Source organism: Microtus oregoni, unplaced genomic scaffold (genome assembly GCF_018167655.1).
Source record: "Microtus oregoni isolate MIOR12 unplaced genomic scaffold, Mior012 000017F_ref0000208, whole genome shotgun sequence".
Classification (NCBI taxonomy): Eukaryota; Metazoa; Chordata; class Mammalia; order Rodentia; family Cricetidae; genus Microtus; species Microtus oregoni.
The window spans coordinates 5,390,359-5,408,974 of NW_024543076.1; the positions used below are offsets into that span (position 1 = coordinate 5,390,359).

At 41.5% G+C, this 18,616-nt stretch overlaps 1 protein-coding gene across 1 annotated transcript in view; it reads right to left on the minus strand.

The window, feature by feature from the left end:
- Positions 1-18,616, minus strand: part of LOC121458235 (phospholipid-transporting ATPase FetA) — a gene marked incomplete at its 5' end in the record, with an annotated part of 81,098 nt that overhangs the window by 41,798 nt on the left and 20,684 nt on the right. The window contains 6 exons of the mRNA XM_041667340.1: positions 5,883-5,971; positions 8,153-8,311; positions 9,547-9,629; positions 13,525-13,595; positions 13,929-14,001; positions 17,433-17,494. Of these exons, the coding sequence (XP_041523274.1) occupies positions 5,883-5,971; positions 8,153-8,311; positions 9,547-9,629; positions 13,525-13,595; positions 13,929-14,001; positions 17,433-17,494 (537 nt within the window). The remainder of the gene's footprint in view (positions 1-5,882; positions 5,972-8,152; positions 8,312-9,546; positions 9,630-13,524; positions 13,596-13,928; positions 14,002-17,432; positions 17,495-18,616) is intronic.

The window sequence follows — 18,616 nt, forward strand, 5'->3', positions numbered from 1 at the left end:
ACTCACAATCCTTGGTTCCACTCCTTTTAAGCTCTTCACACATGATTGATCTTCAACCTCTTTCTTTTTTCTTTCTTTTTTTCTTTTTTAATTTTTTATTTTTTTGAGACAGGGTTTCTCTGAGTTCTCTGGAACTCACTATGTAGACCAGGCTGACCTTGAACTCACAGAGATTCATCTGCCTTTGCCTCTTGAGAGCTGGGATTAAAGGCATATGTCACCACCGTCCAGCAATCTGCAATCTCTAAATACTAAATTTATTTATTTATACACTTTAAGTTTTCATGTGCTGTGTGTTGGACACATTTCCCTCCTGTTTCTGACACCCACCTTTCTCATCTCTTTCTCCTCTATTTGTACCCTTTGTTCTAAATAATTTCATAACTTTTTTGAAAAATATTTATTTGTGTGTGTGCATGTATGTGTGTTTGTGTGTGCATGCACACATGCACACGTGTCTGTGGAGGTCAAAAGAGGGCATCAAATCCCCTGAAGCTAGACTTACAGGGAGTTGTGAGCTGTCTGATGTGGGTGCTTACGGCCACTCTCAATGGTCAACAAGCCTTGCTAGTTTTTAGAGCTGTATGCACTGCATCTAAAGGACTGTGGGAAGGAACTGTGATCTTAAGCTTTCCTTATTTCCATTTGTTGCAGTGTTGGGGACCCAGAGCCTTACACATACGATGTGAGTACTCCACCACTGAGCCACAGCCTTCGCCCTAGAGAAACTTCTCATTAAGAAGGCAGTTTATAATCCAGACATTGATGAGGAGTCTATACAAAGAAAAGGCATTCAAGATGTTTTCAGCTCTAGCAGTACAATAAAAACAAAATGAAAAGAAATTAACTGTAGATACCACCAGAACAGCTCAGTTATGCAAAGAAGTTATTTAAATAATAAAGTTAATTTCTATCCAGTCCAGGACACTGGTGGATCAGGATTGAGTCAGCAACCAGATCCAGAGTCAGCAATCTCCACTGGAACAGATACAGGGGAGTAACTGCTGAGCGAGTGAGCCAGAGCCAGAGTCTTCTGAGGGTCTGGACATGAATCTGGGACCTTCAAGGGAGTAGACCTAAACCAGGACCCCGGTGGGACTGGACATGAGCCTAGGACCTCCCAGGAACTAGGCTTGAGCCAGGACCTCTGCCAGTCTGGGCATGAGAGAACCTGGAATCTCCAAGGGAATAGGCAGGAACCTGGAACCTCTGCGGGTCCCGTGCATGACTCTGGGACTTCGGAGGGAGTAAGCAGATCCTCTGCAGGTACAGGCACACCTGAGCCTGGACCTCCAAGGAAGTAGATCAGAGTCAGAAACCTTTCCAGGTCCAACTCCAGGGACTTCTGCAGGAGGGGATCCAGACCAGGATTTACAGAAACAGGGCAAAGCTGGCAACCTAGGCCAAAGTAGGCCTGAGACAGCAAACTCCAAGAATCAGAGCAAAGCACAGGAGTGCTGAGCTATCTCAAGGAATACAGAGTAACCAACGGGGTAACTAGAACTGTGACAGGAAAAATCCATCAAGAGGAAATTTCAATACTGGACATCTATGCCCCAAATACAATGGCACCCTCATATGTAAACAAAACACTTCTAAAGCTTAAATCATACATTAAACCCCACACACTAATAGTGGGAAACTTCAACACTCCCCTCTCACTGGACAGGTCAATCAGACAAAAAATGAACAGAGAAATAAGAGAACTAACAGATGTTATGACTCAAATGGACTTAACAGACATTTATAAAATATTCCATCCAAACAGAAAAGAATATGCCTTCTTCTCAGCACCTCATGGAACCTTCTCAAAAATTGACCACAGGCCGGGCGGTGGTGGCGCACGCCTTTAATCCCAGCACTCGGGAGGCAGAGGCAGGTGGATCTCTGTGAGTTCGAGGCCAGCCTGGTCTACAAGAGCTAGTTCCAGGACAGGAACCAAAAGCTCCAGAGAAACCCTGTCTCGAAAATAAAAAAAAAAAAAATTGACCACATACTTGGTAACAAAACAAACCTCAACACATACAAAAAACTGGAATAACCCAATGTACCTTATCAGATCACATGGTTTAAAACTAGAAATCAACAGCAACACTAATTCCAAAAAACCCACAAACACATGGAAATTAAACAATGCTCACCCGAATTATCAATGAGTCAAGGAAGAAATAAAGGGAGAAATTAAAGACTTCCTAAAATTCAATGAAAATGACCACACAACATACCCAAATTTATGGGACACAATAAAAGCAGTGTTAAGAGGAAAGTTCATAGCACTAAACACCCACATAAAAAATTGGAAAAATCCCACACTAGTAATTAACAGAACATTTGAAAACTTTAGAACAAAAAGAAGCAAGCTCAACTATGAGAACTAGACAGCAGGAAATAATCAAATTGAGAGTTGAAATCAAACAAAATAGAAACAAAGACAACAATAAAAAGAATCAATGAGACAAAGAGCTGGTTCTTCGAGAAAATCAACAAAATGGACAAACCTTTATCCAAACTAATCAAAAGGCAGAGAGAATATCCAAATTAACAAAATCAGAAATGAAAAGGGGACATAACAACAGACATGGAGGAAATTCAGAGAATCATCACATCATATTTCGAATACCTGTACCTCACAAAATTGGAAAACTTAAAGGAAATGGACAACTTTCTAGAAAAATATCACTTACCAAAATTAAATCAAGACCAGATAAGCAAATTAAGCAGACCTATAACTGCTGCAGAAATAGAAACAGTCATCAAAAGTCTCCCAACTAAAAGAAAGCCCAGGACCAGATGGTTTCAGCTCTGAATTCTACAAGACTTTCAAAGAACTAATACCAATACTCCTCAAATTATTCCACACAATAGAAACAGAAGGAACATTGCCAAACCCTTTTTATGAGGCTACAATTACCTTGATACCCAAACTACAGAAAGACATTACTAAGAAAGAGAATTAAAGACCAATCTCACTCATGAACATTGATGCAAAAATACTAAATAAAATACTGGCAGATTGAATCAAAAAACACATCAGAACCACCATCCATCATGATCAAGTCGGCTTCTTCCCACAGATACAGGGATGGTTCAACATACAAAAATCTGTCACGTAATCCACCATATAAACAAGCTGAAAAATAAAAACCACATGATCATCTCATTAGATGCTGAAAAGCGTTTTGACAAAATATAACATCCTTTCATGATAAAGGTCTTGGAGAGAGCAGGGATACAAGAATCCTACCTAAACATAATAAAGGCACTATAGAGCAAGTCAACAACCAACATCAAACTAAATGGAGAGAAACTCCCTGCAATTCTACTGAAATCAGGAACAAGACAAGGTTGTCCACTCTCTCCATATCTATTCAATATAGTGCTTGAGGTCCTAGCTAGAGCAATAAGACACCAAAAAGAAATCAAGGGGATACAAATTGGAAAGGAAGAAGTCAAACTCTCACTGTTTGCTGGTGATATGATAGTTTACATAAACGATCCCAAAAATTCTACCAAGGAACTTCTACAACTCATAAACACTTTCAGTAATGTAGCAGGATACAAGATTAACTCAAAAAAATCAGTAGCCCTCCTGTACACAGATGATAAAAGGGTCGAGGAAGAAATCAGAGAATCAACACCTTTCACAATAGCCACAAATAGCATAAAATATCTCAGAGTAACTCTAACCAAACAAGTAGAAGACTTGTATTACAAGAACTTTAAATCTTTGAAGAAAGAAATTGAAGAAGACATCAGAAAGTGGAAAGATCTCCCATGCTCTTGGGATAGGCAGAATTAACATAGTAAAAATGGCAATCTTACCAAAAGCAATCTACAGATTCAACACAATGCCTGTCAAAATCCCAGCAAAAGTCTTTAAAGACCTTGAAAGAACAGTACTCCACTTCATATGGGAAAGCAAAAAAAAAAAAAAAAAAAAAAAAAACCAAAACAAAACAAAACCAGGATAGCCAAAACAACCCTGTAAAAGAACTTCTGGAGGCATCACAATCCCTGACTTCAAACTACTACAGAGCTACAGTACTGAAAACAGCCTGGTATTGGCATAAGAACAGGCAGGAGGACCAATGGAACTGAATAGAAGATCCGGATATCAATCTACACATCTTTGAACACGTGATTTTTTACAAAGAAGCAAAAAATATTAAATGGAAAAAAGAAAGGATTTAACAAGTGGTGCTGGCATAACTGGACAACAACATGCAGAAGAATGAAAATAGACCCATATCTATCACCATGCACAAACTCAAGTCCAAATTTATCAAAGACCTCAACATAAAGCCAGCCACACTGAACCTTATAGAAGAGAAAGTGGGAAATACACTTGAACACTTCCTAAACATAACACCAGCAACACAGACACTGAGAGAAACAATTAATAAATGGGACCTCCTGAAACTGAAAAGCTTCTGTAAAGAAAAGGACATGGTCAACAAGACAAAACAACAGCCTACAGGATGGGAAAAGATCTTCACTAATCCCACATCAGACAGAGGTCTGATCTCTAAAATATACAAAGAACTCAAGAAATTGGACACCAAAAGAACATATAATCCAATAAAAAAATGGAGTACAGACAAAACAGAGAACTCTCAACAGAGGAATCTAAAATGGCTGAAAGACACTTAAGGAAATGTTCAACATTCTTAGTCATCAGAGAAATGCAAATCAAAACAACTCTGAGATTCCATCTTATACCTATAAGAATGGTCAAGATCAAAAACACTGATGACAACGTATGCTGGAGAGGTTGTGGGGTAAAGGGAACACTTCTGCATTGCTGGTGGGAATGCAAGCTGGTACAACCCCTTTGGATGTCAGTATGGCAGTTTCTCAGAAAATTAGGAAACAACCTTTCTCAAGACGCAGCAATACCACTTTTATGTATATATCCAAAGGATGCTCAATCGTGCCACAAGGACATGTGCTCAACTATATTCATAGCAGCATTGTTTGTCATAACCAGAACCTGGAAACAACCTAAATGCCCCTCGATCGAAGAATGAATAAGGAAAATGTGGTACATTTCCTTTTCTCATGATCTCTTTATTAGTGATTTATTTATTTATTTTTTTTTTGCAGAAGAAGCCCTATTCTTCCAATTGAAATGTTATAAAACAGCATAATGAGAAGTTGCTCTACTTCAAGCAGGAACTCAGGTAAGGCCAGAGCAAACGCTACCAGATCTTCTCCTGCCTCTGCAGCAGCCTTAAGACTCCTTTGAGGAATACGGCTTTAAAACGTCCAGTTTAAATAAGGTGTACCATTAGTCTATGTGATAGGTTAGTAAAGTAATGATCAAAACTGACATGAGAAAGCATCTTTACTTCTAAAGTAGGGTCCTAGATTCACTCTGGTCCCATTACCAAAAGCAACAGTTCCTCAATTGTCATTATCTTGAATAGAAGGCATAACCTAGATCATACTGTACATTGAATAGAAGGCATAACCTAGATCATACTGTACATTGAATAGAAGGCATAACCTAGATCATACTGTACATTGAATAGAAGGTATAACCTAGATCATACTGTACATTGAATAGAAGGTATAACCTAGATCATACTGTACATTGAATAGAAGGCATAACCTAGATCATACTGTACATTGAATAGAAGGCATAACCTAGATCATACTGTACATTGAATAGAAGGCATAACCTAGATCATACTGTATATTGAATAGAAGGCATAACCTAGATCATACTGTACATTGAGTCTGTTCTTTCCTGGCTCACACTTTAGCTTGTGGGGTCATTAAACTTCTCATGACTTCAAACAACTATATTCTGATTTGGAAGTGCCAGCTACTGCTGTGGACATATGTCTATGCAAAGATACAGGGGAAAGTGTTTCACTCACCCAGACCACAAGGACATTCATGAGGTGGTCTATGTGTGTTCGTTTGAAGGTGGACCTTCCGCTGTTCTGCATTAATTTGGTGTCTGGCCCTAAGCAAAACAGGGAGAATTCCATATCTTAGAATCACTGAATATACTCAGAGCTTCAAATCGTCTTGACGTATGCTTTTATGTTCACTTATTCTAAGCTCTTATGTAAATCCAATCAGCGATACACAGAAAGGACCGTGTTTCCTTACTGAGTGTCCCACACTGACTCCTCTCTTACCAGCACCTCCCATCTGGATTCTCCCTAAGTCAGAACAGGAGTCACCTGGGTGTCCTTGTCCCCACCTGGCTTATTTAGCTAAGGGAGGGAATTTTCTGATAGGAGATGCTCTGCTTTCTTTTGAGGAAACCCACTGCTGAGTCAGGCTACATTCAAAGTTCCTGAGAACAGAAGAAAGGAAGTGGTGATGACAGCGATTTCTTTCTGGAGCAGAGGCTTGGGAGCTGAGACTTCTCTGTGGCTGAGAAACATAGATGCCATGTTCCTTTTCCTCACAGACAGTGAGCAAAGGAGCCTTGAATGGCATGGACCTGACTTGCAAACTACTGGTCAGAGACATTGGTAGCAGTGTGAGAGAAAATATTCATAAGGGGGTTTAGGAAGGAAGTGTAAGTAGTGATTTCTCTAGCCTTTTGGCCTCTGACCAGTGGCCAAATGTGTCACTAATGCAGGGGTGCCACAGATGTGCTCATGTGGGGTAGCTGGGTTTTCTGGTTTGTGGGCAAACACTGGGAACACAGAGCATGAGCTGCAGCAGTCTATCCTCCACAGGTTTGGGTCTTTGAGAGTTCGAGGCAGTGGAGGGATCACATCTCCCAAGAACTGCAGAAAGACTGGCTTTCAAGAGGGAGGTAGAGGTGGTGGCAGCACCGTACACACAACAGTGACGCAGGTCTGCACTGAGTGCCTAGGACTAGGTCTGCACCACGAGACCCTGCACAGAGCTCCCCAAAGTGCATCACTATTGTTACTATGGCTTTGGGGGAAAACCTGCCGCTGAACAACTGGACTATCTAGGAGCGGTTTTCCTATGTGTGCGTAGCTGCTGATGCAGTGAAGGAAGGAAGTCTACTTTACATCATTTGAGGTGGAAACTGAGCAGCTTAGAAGTTGCCATTCCACATCAAGAACCAAAAACAAGTTCTACTAGGGCTTCCTTGGATTCTTCATCTTCTCCAGAAGGTATTTGTCTTATTTTCCACAGAAGGAGAACTAAGTCTCATGTTTAAGAGTGGATGCTGTAGAAAAGACCTCCAGAAATCCAAGTTTATTAATATTCTCTACGCTAAATCTTTCTTGATTCTTCCTACTGTGGTTATGGCTGTGTTAAAGCCTACATTTCAATTATGTCCCAAGAGCTCATTTGTTGAAAGCTTGGTATCCAACAGATGGCGCTATTGAGGTAGTAGAAACTTGAAGGGAAGATTATTAGGGGCATGGTCCTGAAGGCCCTTCCTAGCGTTCCTCTGCATCTCCACTAGCAGGACATGAGCAGCTGTGTCCAGCATGTGTTCTCACTGTGACATATGGCCTTGCTACAGTCCCATGCTATAGGGTCAAGCAACCATGGACTAACACCTAGGAAACTGAGCAAAAATTAAGTCTTTTGTCCTAAAGAGTTAACCTAAGATAGTTTATCACGGGGATAGAAAAGAAACAAAGCTATCAGTGTCTGTTGCCACTGAAAGTGCAGAGTGCAGCAGAGCTCTTTCCCAGCCATGCCATGAGCCAAGAAAATCTCTCACTACAGATTTTGGGTCGTGATTCTAAATGACGTCTCAATAAGGGTCAGTAACGTGGTGCTTTTCCCTCCTATGAAGTCTCCATGATATATTTTCTATTATTTTGCATAATGAGCACTGTCTATATTCCCTTTTTATGAGCGTAATCTCTGTGTAATCTTACGTTCACATGCTAATTCTGTTGTACTTTCTCTATATGAACACCCTCTATATGTATGGTTGGGAAAACCCATGAATGCCTTATGGTGTTGAAACACAAAGCCGTTCTCTAAGAAAGAAGAAGCTGATATGTTTAAAGCACATTGCCTGGAACAAAGTCACTTTCCCCCTCAACTTCTTCTCCAGGCACTTGTGAGCCTAGCATCAACCCAGCACTAAGCTACTCTTCTATCAACATGTTTGAATATTATATCCGAATCATAACTGGGTGGTGAGCAGGCTCTAACGGGTGGGGTCTGGCTCTAGCTGCAGGAAGCATACCAGTATAAATCACCAAACCGTAACACCAGTCTGTGTTCCTGATGATGCAGCCCCGGAGCAGAAGCCTGTCATGGTCCAGGAAGTAGGTGTACCCCAGATAGGTCAGGATTCCAGAAAACTTGTCCAGCTTGTTATTGGGGGGCTCACACCGAACTTCTCCTGCAGATAAGGAAAGTAGGAAGGGTGCTAGCTCTGTAACCTTGGTGGAATGCTCAGCAGAAAAGCAGGAAACAACATACAACATGTAACACAACAACATATTTTTTTTATTCATTTTTTCTCAGCTACTCCCCCTCCTGCACTCAATTCCTTTAGAAAGCACAAAAATATTTCAGGGCACTAACCCAAACAAAACAACAATTCCGTATTGCTATAGAGCATCGAGAGAAATCACCACAGGGTACTAATCAATATTAGTACTGCCAGGTTAGTCAGTATCAGTGAAGCTGAAGAAATGAAAATATTACTCTAAAGGGAACCACTACTTTTTCTCAAAATAGAAATAGTTGACTTCTTCCTGATTAATAAACATATCCTTTGTAAATATTTTTAAATGTTTACTGGCTTCATTTATTTACTTTGCACGTAAGAGGGGGGACGTATGCAATGGTGCGTGTGTGGAGACCAGAGGACAGCATGTGAGAGCCGCTCTCTCCTTCCACCATCTGGGTCCAGGCTTGGGAGCAGGTGCCTTTATTCTCTGAGCCATCTTGCTGGATCTCCTTTGTAAATATTTATAACATGCTAAAATGACCAAGAAACGTTTTTGAGACAGGACCTACTACACATCCCTGGCTAGCCTGGAACTCATTATGTAGACCAGGCTGGCTCTAAACTCAGAGATTGTTGGCCTCTGTCTCCAGAGGGCTGGGATTAAAGGCTTTTGGAAAACATTGCAGTCTACTTATTGTTTAGAGAAAAGGCTAGTAGCCTTTGAATTACATCCTGTAAGCTTTCTAGTCTGCGCATGTTTCCCCAACGCATCTTTTGTTTGTTTGGTTTTAAGGTTTATTTATTATGCATACAGTGTTCTGCCTGCATGTATGCCTTCAGGCTAGAAGAGGGCACCAGATCTCATTATGGATGGTTGTGAGACACTGTGTGGTTGTGGGGAATTGAACTTAGGACTTCTGGAAGGGCTGAGTCATCTCTCCAGTCCCACCCCAAATATGTTTAACATTATGTGTACATAATTATGTGTACATGCTGGCTTTTGTAATCTATATGTTTCTCCTATTATGTTGTGTAAGTTTTCTTCCATGTCAAGGACTATCTATCACCTTGCATATTGTTTAAAATGAGCTGTATAGAATTCCTGCATGGATGTACCGTTCTTTATTTAGTCCTCTGGTGATGAACGTTTGGGTGGGCAGCCCACTCATTTCCTGACTCACCATCAAAGGCAGACAGCAGCTTCAGGTTATCCTCCATCTCACAGGTAACTGAAATGGCCTGCTTCACTTTCAGGTTGGTTTCACTAGAGTAAAGGTTCATCAAATGCATGAGACATAAACACAACAATAGCACAGGACCAGCTTGTGCTACTTCGCTGGGTTTTTAGAAAATAAATGTTGCCAGCAGAATACAGGCTAGGGGTTTGCAGTGAGTGCCTCACACTAGTTACACCTGGTTCTCATGGCAGTATGGAGGAGCGGTAACTGTGAGGAACCCGCCCCTCAGACCCTGCACAACATACCGCCACTACTTTAACCAACACTAGAAGTAGCAGTTAGGAATGTTAGGGAGTGGCAAGCATCTGTTCCTTTCAGGAAGATGGAGCAGGTTCTGGTGAGAACTTGCTCATACCTTGGAGGAAACATAGTTCTGGGTTCAAAAATATTTACAGGGTCCATGAAAAGATCACAGTTAACCATTTTTGGATACAAGAATGCACAGAGATAGTAACAACTATAGACTTCAAAAACTTTTGGTTTTGGGGATTAGTCAGGGCTCTTTAGAGGACTAGAACTGGCAGATATATATATATATACATACATATATGTATATACACATATATATGTGTGAAGCCAATTTATTAGAGTGGCCTACAGACTATAGCTCAGCTAGCCCAATAATGGCTGTTTCCAAGAGTCAAGAGCAGGAGGCTGACTGGGTTAGTTGATCTTCAGTATACACTGGAATCCCAAATAAGTGGGCGCGAATACTAGTGAATTGAGAATGAGGGTAAGCAGGAAAAGGGTGACCAGTTCCTTCTTCCATGTCCTTTATGTAGGCGGCCACCAGGTGTGGCTCAGATTAAAGGTGGATCTTCCCACCTCAAAAGATCTGGATTAAAGGTAGGTCTTCACACTTCAAAAAAATTTCGTTAAGAAAAATGCCTCACCGGTGTATCCAGCTGCTTGGGTTATAGTTAATTCTCGATGTAGTCAAGTTGACAGCCAAGACTAGCCATGACAAGTCCATCCACCCCTTGTCAAACATGTCACACAATCATGCCTTCTCACGACATATTTCATTTACGAATGAAAACGTTAACCAATTTATAATTATGCCTAACACAATACAGCTATCTCACCTACAACAGCTAGTGCATATATGCTGAGACAGGTCACAATTATATCCAACATTACATAATTCTTCCACATACAGCTGCAAACACATTATAGATTTTAGAATAGGTGGCAATATCCCTTGAGTATTCTTTAAGTATCTCAAAACTTAATTATGATAATCACTGATATTCTCTCAATTGATGTTATATTGCATGATAAAGAAATTAAGGAAAGAAAACACAAATATCTATATAATTACATTCTTAACTCATGTCGATTGTAGTCCTCATTTCTGTAACTGGCTAAATAGCCTTAGCTGGTGTTCACAGCTCCCTTCCTCTACTACCCATTCTGGGTTCTCCAACAGCAAGAACTCAGCAGGTAGTCTCTTTTCCTGATGGGTCTGTGCTCTTTGTCATCCTTTCTGTGTTAGGTTATTGTAGTTCCCATTAACTTCAATCACAGGACATGGCAGGACCAAGAGACACCCTAAAAAATCTCCTGCACTCCAGGCATAATCTTCCTTACCTCCATGTGGAGAAGCAATCCAATTTCCCCTTGGTATTCTGGTCGATCACCCCTCCTGACACTGTTGTTCCTTTATCTTAACCTGTTGGCTTAAGGGCATCAGAAGCTCAGAGTGACCAGGGAGAAATCTGAGCTTTCAGTTCAATGGAATGTTTGTTGTGGCTCCTGGCAGGAGTGCTCCCCATTCTGGAACCAAACATTTAGGCTGGCAAAACTGAAGGTCATGAGAACAGGAAGCAAAAATGTTCTAGTGGGGTTAGAAATGCTCCCCTTTCTAGCACTGACTTCTGAACCCACAAATCCTGACTCAGGAAGAACTCATACCATATACTGGACACTGACTCAAAGAATATACTGCCTTCTGGAGAGCCCTGCCCCAGCTCTCCATGCTGCTGCCACTTAATTGGTGCTGTGTCTTCAAAAGTCCATCCATCTCTAACAGGCCAGCTGCTTATGATGGTGGGAACATGAGAAAGGCAGTGGATTCCATGAACGTGGACCACTGTCACACTTCTCTGGCTGTGAAGTGAGTTCCTTGGTCAGAAGCAATACCATGATGGTGGATAAGGCATCCTGTAAATCCAAGGATAGTGGTTTTGGCAGAAGCATTACATGCAGGAAAGGCAAATCCATAACCAGAATAAGATCTACTCTAGTGGGGCTGGAGAGATGGCTCAGTGGTTAAGAGCATTGCCTGTTCTTCCAAAGGACCCGAGTTCGATTCCCAGCAACCACATGGTGGCTCACAACCATCTGTAAAGAGGTCTGGCGCCCTCTTCTGGCCTTCAGGCATACACACAGACAGAAAATTGTATACATAATAAATAAATAAATATTAAAAAAAAAAGATCTACTCTAGTAAGGTCAAAGCATTGTCCTTTCCACAGAGGGAAGTGGTCCAACATAGTCAACCTGCCACCAGGTAGCTGACTGGTCACCCTGGGGAAGGGCGCCCTATCTGGGGCTTTGTGTTGGCAGATCTGGCACTCAGCAACAGTTGTAGGCAGGTCAGCCTGGAGAGCAGAAGTCCATGTTGTCAAGCCCGTGCAGAACCTCCATCTCTGCCATCATAGCCACTTTGTTCTGGGTCTGCAAACTGGCTCAAGTCTGGAAATTAGTTCATTGGCTGAGATTTTTTCTTGCCATAATTGAATGTAGTCTTTTTTTCATTTGTTTAAGATTTTTTTCTGCTTATACAGATCAAACAAAAATGCAATAGGCTCCTTGTCTTTCATGCCTAGAATCACCATGATTTGATTATCTTGTACCATGAGTTCATATGAGTCTTATCACCATAAAAATCACTTTGCCTGTGCTGCCCATTATGGGTCAGGCTACTGTAGAGATTTCTTTGCTTCTCTTGCCCATTTCAGTAACTGCTATCATTTTGCCTTTGGTGATTCAGTGCTGACACCTGGCCCCTGCTACCCTCGGGCCCAAATAAACCCATTGCATTTAATTCATCCGATTGAGCAGCAGCATCTCCAACCCTAAGGTCTGGCACAAGGGAAGCTCTTTAAATGTGTTGCTACCACTTTCACCATTTTGCACTGTGAATGAAAACTCCAGAATGGAAGCTATGTCTGGCTGTGAACAAAAAAATTTCTGGAAGGAGTTTCTGTGTCTGCAGAGACTTATAGAACAAATGGAATTTCATTGCCGTGGAGAGATTGGTATTTTGTAGGTTCTGGGGCTAGTTAATTTATCTTGAGCTAGTTTTAGCTTCTGGAACAGTCTCTCCCCACTCTGCATCAGCTAACACTTGAGAACATAATTAAAAGCCTCTTAGAAGCTATTGACTTAGCAGAACATAGCTTCTGCCAGTCCAACAGCTAAGAATGTCAAATGAAATAAAAGACATTGGTGGGTACTCCACAGAGCCAGGCACAATAAAATGGAGGAACTATTCTATAGACCCAAGAGTTTTTTGGTTTTTTTGTCTTTTCTTTTCTTTTCTTTTTTTTTTTGCCGTTGAAATCTAACTTTATTCCATGTCTTTATTATCATACAGTCACACAGGAAGTACTTAATAAATACTTGCTTTTAATTCCTCATTAAAACCCACTTGGCATTACAGGGTCAGTACAGTAGAATAGAACTTTAGACACTAACTCATTCGATCTTCACTAACTTCATTCTAAAGCTATTAGAGTCATAACATTGACAGTGTAGGGGACTTTTGAGGAATGCAGTCATGCATGAACTCTATGGTCTGACCCAAGAGTTTTTGAGGCTACTACTTTCAACTGAGAATAAAATTAGCTCCCTCCATCATATTTGCCCCCTAAGTGGCTAAATTTTCTTAATGCAATATCAGGAGAAAACACTTACCCATCCAGGTCTGCTGTTTCAATGTATGTCAGACCATACGGCTCACTGCTAGAAAGTAACAGTACATCTGCCTGTAATCAGAAAAGCCAGAGAAGAGGCACAGGAGGCTGGCCCCTAGCCTTACAGTGTGATGGAAATCAGCCCCTCAGGGATAGATGTCCACTCTAAGAACTTTGCGGACTCGGCTGCTCTCATTATCTGTGGCCCATTGCTGCTACTATGCCCTTCTCTCAAAGCTGCTCCATTCCACCTGAAGCTATGATGAGAGATGGACAACAAGCTTCTTGGCAGAGGAGCTAGTGACTTCATTGCAAAGCGAGGCAGCTGGAGATCGCCTAGAGGGGCGGAGGCAACAATGCTACAGGGCTCCCTGATCTCATTTCATGGAGAGAGGAGATACTCACGGTAACAGGGTGATTATTTTGTAGCTTTATTATGTCTCCCACTTGAACATTCATCCATTTGCGCTCCTCAACCCTGTAAGAAAATGGGCCTTGTGAGTTCCCCCAACCTTCTGCTTTGACAACGAGACAAAACAAAGCAAAGAAAACAGAAAACGCCAAGATGGATGAAGATATATCTTGGGAGGGCCAACTGGTTTTGGTTGCATCCTCTGGGCAGTCAAGAACAAGCTCTGTTTCTTTTGACAAGTCTCTTTCCCCAGTATTTAGTTTTGTTCTTCAGAGATAGCCACTATATTTTTAAAACTTTCCTAGAAGCCAGGTGGTAGTGGCGCGTACCTTTAATCCCAGCACTCGGTAGGCAGAGGCAGGTGGAGCTCTGTGAGTTCAAGGCTAGCCTGGTCTACAAAGCAAATTCTAGGACAGCCAGAGCTACACACAGAGAAACTCTGTCTTGAAAAACAAACAAACAAAAACAAACAACCCCCCAAAAAACCCAACAACAAAAACAAAATCAAAAGAAAAAAATAGGAAAAAAAAACCTTTCCTAGGAAAATCAATTCATAGAATCCCCTACAAGACATAGACTTCAAAGTTATAGAGTAAGATTTTTTAATCCCAGCACCTGGGAGGCAGAGGCAGGAGTATTTGGGTGGGTTGAGGGCCTGTCTACATATTGAGTTCCAGGCCAGCCAGGGTTATAGTGTGAGACCCTGTGTCAAAAAACAAAGTTAAACAGTAAATTCTTCACTTTTCACTCAATGACACCCCATAGAGGACATGTATAGATGCGGCTCGTTCTATTATTAAACAGCTAAAACGTGTTCTGCCATGTGGCTTCACTAATTTTATTTTGTTCTCTCATTGGGTCACCTTTGACCCTTCAAATCCTCATTTCCTAGAAAAGGGAGCCTGACAGTATGAGCAGATTCAGCAACAATTCTCTCTCTCTCTCTCTCTCTCTCTCTCTCTCTCTCTCTCTCTCTCTCCAGTTTCCCAATAGGATTCCTAAGTCACCTCCTCTCTGGTAAAGGGCTTAGATGTATGCATACACGCACACTGTGGAAACATGGCCAGCCCCTTTGAAGAATCAGGGGAAGAGAAGGCACAGTCATTCTCCAGTTCATTTCTCAGTGCAGGCTTCTCATACACAACCCTGTTTTACCAGACTCATGAACACATAGCTATTCCCGGAAAGACCACCTGTTTGCTTATTTTATTGAAAAATAATTTACTATAAATTCACTCTTTGTTTTAAGGATTTTCTGGTAGCACTGAAGAGTAACAATAGCTGTGGAAAAAGACAAATGAAAATTTTATCTTGGTTTGACATTTACTTTCAGGGGTTCTCTAGGTAGGATTTTCACCAAAGAGACAGGAAGGAAAAGCAGGTTTATAAGATTCCCCCTTCTATTGGAGACTTTGAAGTTTATATTTTATTTTATAAGGAGCTGTCAAACTATTACAAATGTATTCCTGGATATTTTAATAAAAATGGAGCCCAGATTAGACAGAGAGGAAGACAGCCCCACTGAATGGTACCTCCCAGAGTTCTTTAACATCCTGTACCTTTCACACTGGAAATATTAGAAACACTAGATAAGACAAAGCCAGCACTCTTTTAAAAGCAAGACTGTCCTTGAAGTAAAAGAGCCAGGAAGCAGAAGGGTGACATCCAGGACAGTAAGCATGCTCTGATGTTGCTCTTGCTCTGGACAGGGGAGTGATTGTCATTTTAATAATCTCTTACCCCGAGTTTCAGTTTCTCCCTCTAACATGGCAAGAAAAGATTTATGATCATGGGAGGCTGTGGACTGGGACTAAGAGCCTCTCCTAAAGTCGATATCTTCAAAGGACAACACCATTAGTGAAAAGATAGCCTAAAATAAGCCACTCATTGTAAAGTCAGTTCATTTGTTGGGCTGTGGCAAAAGAGCAGGGAGTGGTGGCTCACACCTGTAATCCCAGCACTTGGGAGGCTGAGGCAGGAGGATTGCCATGGACTGGAGAAAGTCTGGGTTACAGAGTGAATTCTAGAACAGATTACTATGGAGTGAAACCCTGTCTGAAAAAAACAAAAACACCCCAAACCAACAAAACAAAAGTCACAACTTGCTAGCCAGAGGCTGCCTCGCGTGCACTGGCCACGGACCATGGGCCACGGGCCACGGATCCACATCTTCAAGCTTTCCTTCTAGTTGCTTTCTTGAAAGAAGCTATTCCATGATGAGCTTTCCCTGTATGTTCTAAACTAAGTAGACACTGACTGGTTACAAAGTTTAACCAGGGCCTCTGGATAACTCCTAAACTGTCTCTGTGACAAATTCTTCTCTAAAAATCTTGCACAGCCTAAATTCTTTGAGCTATTTGAAGGAGTTCATCTGACTAAATTTATTTGGTCAGTAATTCGCCAGCTTGGTCAGTTTCTAATACACCCAGGTCTGTCTTTTTAAAGCCATGTCATTCCTTTACCTTTTTTTTTAATATAGTAAATCACCTATTTGATATTTCCAGAACTTTCCGCCATTTGAATCATGGAGGAAACAATCCACTCTGATTAAAATGAGCAACACAATAACAGATGGGTCAGAGCCCCAAAGCTTGGATAACTGTGACTTGACAAAGCTACAGGTGTTTAGAACTCAGCAAAGCCACAGTGAGAAAGAAAGGCTGGGCTTCAATCTTGACTCCGTTGGGTTTGTGTTTTCTCTCCTCGTGTTCTGCTCGCACTGGTCTTTAACACCTGGTACAGATGTCACCCCTGGAAGGTGTATCTTAATCCCGTTTGTCAGATGTGACTCTATGTAGCTTGCCATACCTCTTCGAACAGGCTTTTACACTTTTCCTTTTGTAGGAACATGTCTGCCTCATTCCAGTCTTACCGCCAAATAGTACAGCCGTGGAGTCGGCACAGGCACTGTCTGTGGTCTGTCAGACCGCACTGACCACCCAACAGCTACAGTGGACTCACCAGCGAACCATGCTGGAGGCCTTTATGTCCTAAAGGCAAATGTCTAGAGGCCAATCACTCTGATCACAATTGCCAGCATATTAATTTCATGCTGTGGCTTGTCAATTCCTTTGATATATTATTTCCTTTTTGTTTCTCAGGCATCTTCTAAGACAGAGAATATTAATTCTATTTTATAGAAACGAAGCCCAGAGGCATCTCAATTAATACGGCAGGTTCAGGGTATGCTAGACCATATCTATATTAATACGGCAGGTTCAGGGTATGCTAGACCACCTCTATATTAATACGACAGGTTCAGGGTATGCTAGACCACATCTATAGGTGAATTCTTAGAGCACTTTCCTAGCACACCGGAAGTCTTGGATTTGATCAGCAGCATCTCAAAAAAAATTCAATTAAATAGAAACAAATTCTTTTAAAGTTTAACACAAGGCTCTTTTTACTGTCCTAAAGTACCGACTGCATCACATTTTAGCAATGCTGACCTCTCCCTGGACTGGCCCTACCTAACCGGCTTTCCTAAGAGAACATACCTGCCATCCACCAGCATCAAAACAGAGCGGTTGTTGACTTGCTTGTCACTCTGATGTCGTTTCTAAAACCACACAGAGAATGTTCAAGAAATAGACATATAGAAAACTGCATGTACAATTTAAAAGTTTGGAAATGTGGTTCTTGTATGTGATTACCCTCTCCCATATGCCAAAGCCCTCCTGCCATTAAGACTAGGCTCCATGGAAGCTTGGAAGGAAAGTATAAAAAGAACCCAGGGAAAAGAAAGAGACACAATTGATGTGGGATGCTCCTCCATACATTGCGAATATGTTTTATTACCATTGGCTAATAAAGAAGCTTCTTTGGCCTATGACAGAGCAGCAGATAGTGAGGCAGGAAATCTAAGCAGGGAGACAGCGAGAAAGAAGGCAGAGTCAGGAAGATGACAACAGCCTCCGGAGGAGTAAGATACCAGAGTATTTCTGGTAAGCCACAGGGTATGTGGCAATACACAGATTATTAGAAATGGGTTAATTTATATGTAGATATAGCCAATAAGAAGCCTGAGCCATCGGCCAAACAATCATAATTAATATTAAGTCTCTTAGTGATTATTTTATAAGCAGCTGCAGGAACAAGGCAGGAAAGAGAAAAGTCACCAGCAACACACAATCTTTGTGCCAAATATTAAAAAAATAATCCTAAAGTCTAGGAGCTTGAAAACAAATAACTCTGTCAAAAGCTAAGAGGACAGGCACATGCCTGACAGTACTAGGGAATCCCATGAGCTGCACAAAGAACCATCTTCAGCAGATGTGGGGAGTGGAGAGGCCAATAGTCAGACCAGCAGGTAGCAGGAAAACAAATACAGCACATGCCCCAGTGACAGGACTCACAGGAACCACTCCCTTCCAAGGCGAGTCCTTCCCTGCAGAAGGACAGGGCTAGGAAGGGGCAGGCAGAACACTCAGTTTTCCACAATCCAAGGTTCCCTTAACATTTATTCTAAAGAGACTGAGTTCTGAACCAGACGGAGCTGGACTGCTCTATGTTGGCATGTTGAGTTTTCAGTTCTTACTAGAATGAGACGGTACCAGGGGTATGTATGTGGTTCTGAGATAAAATGAGTTTATATAGCTCAGTTTGTTTATCTGGGTTGTGGTTAAAATTTAGCACTACACGTGCTAAGCCTGTATTTTACAAAGTTAAAAAAGTAGGAAAT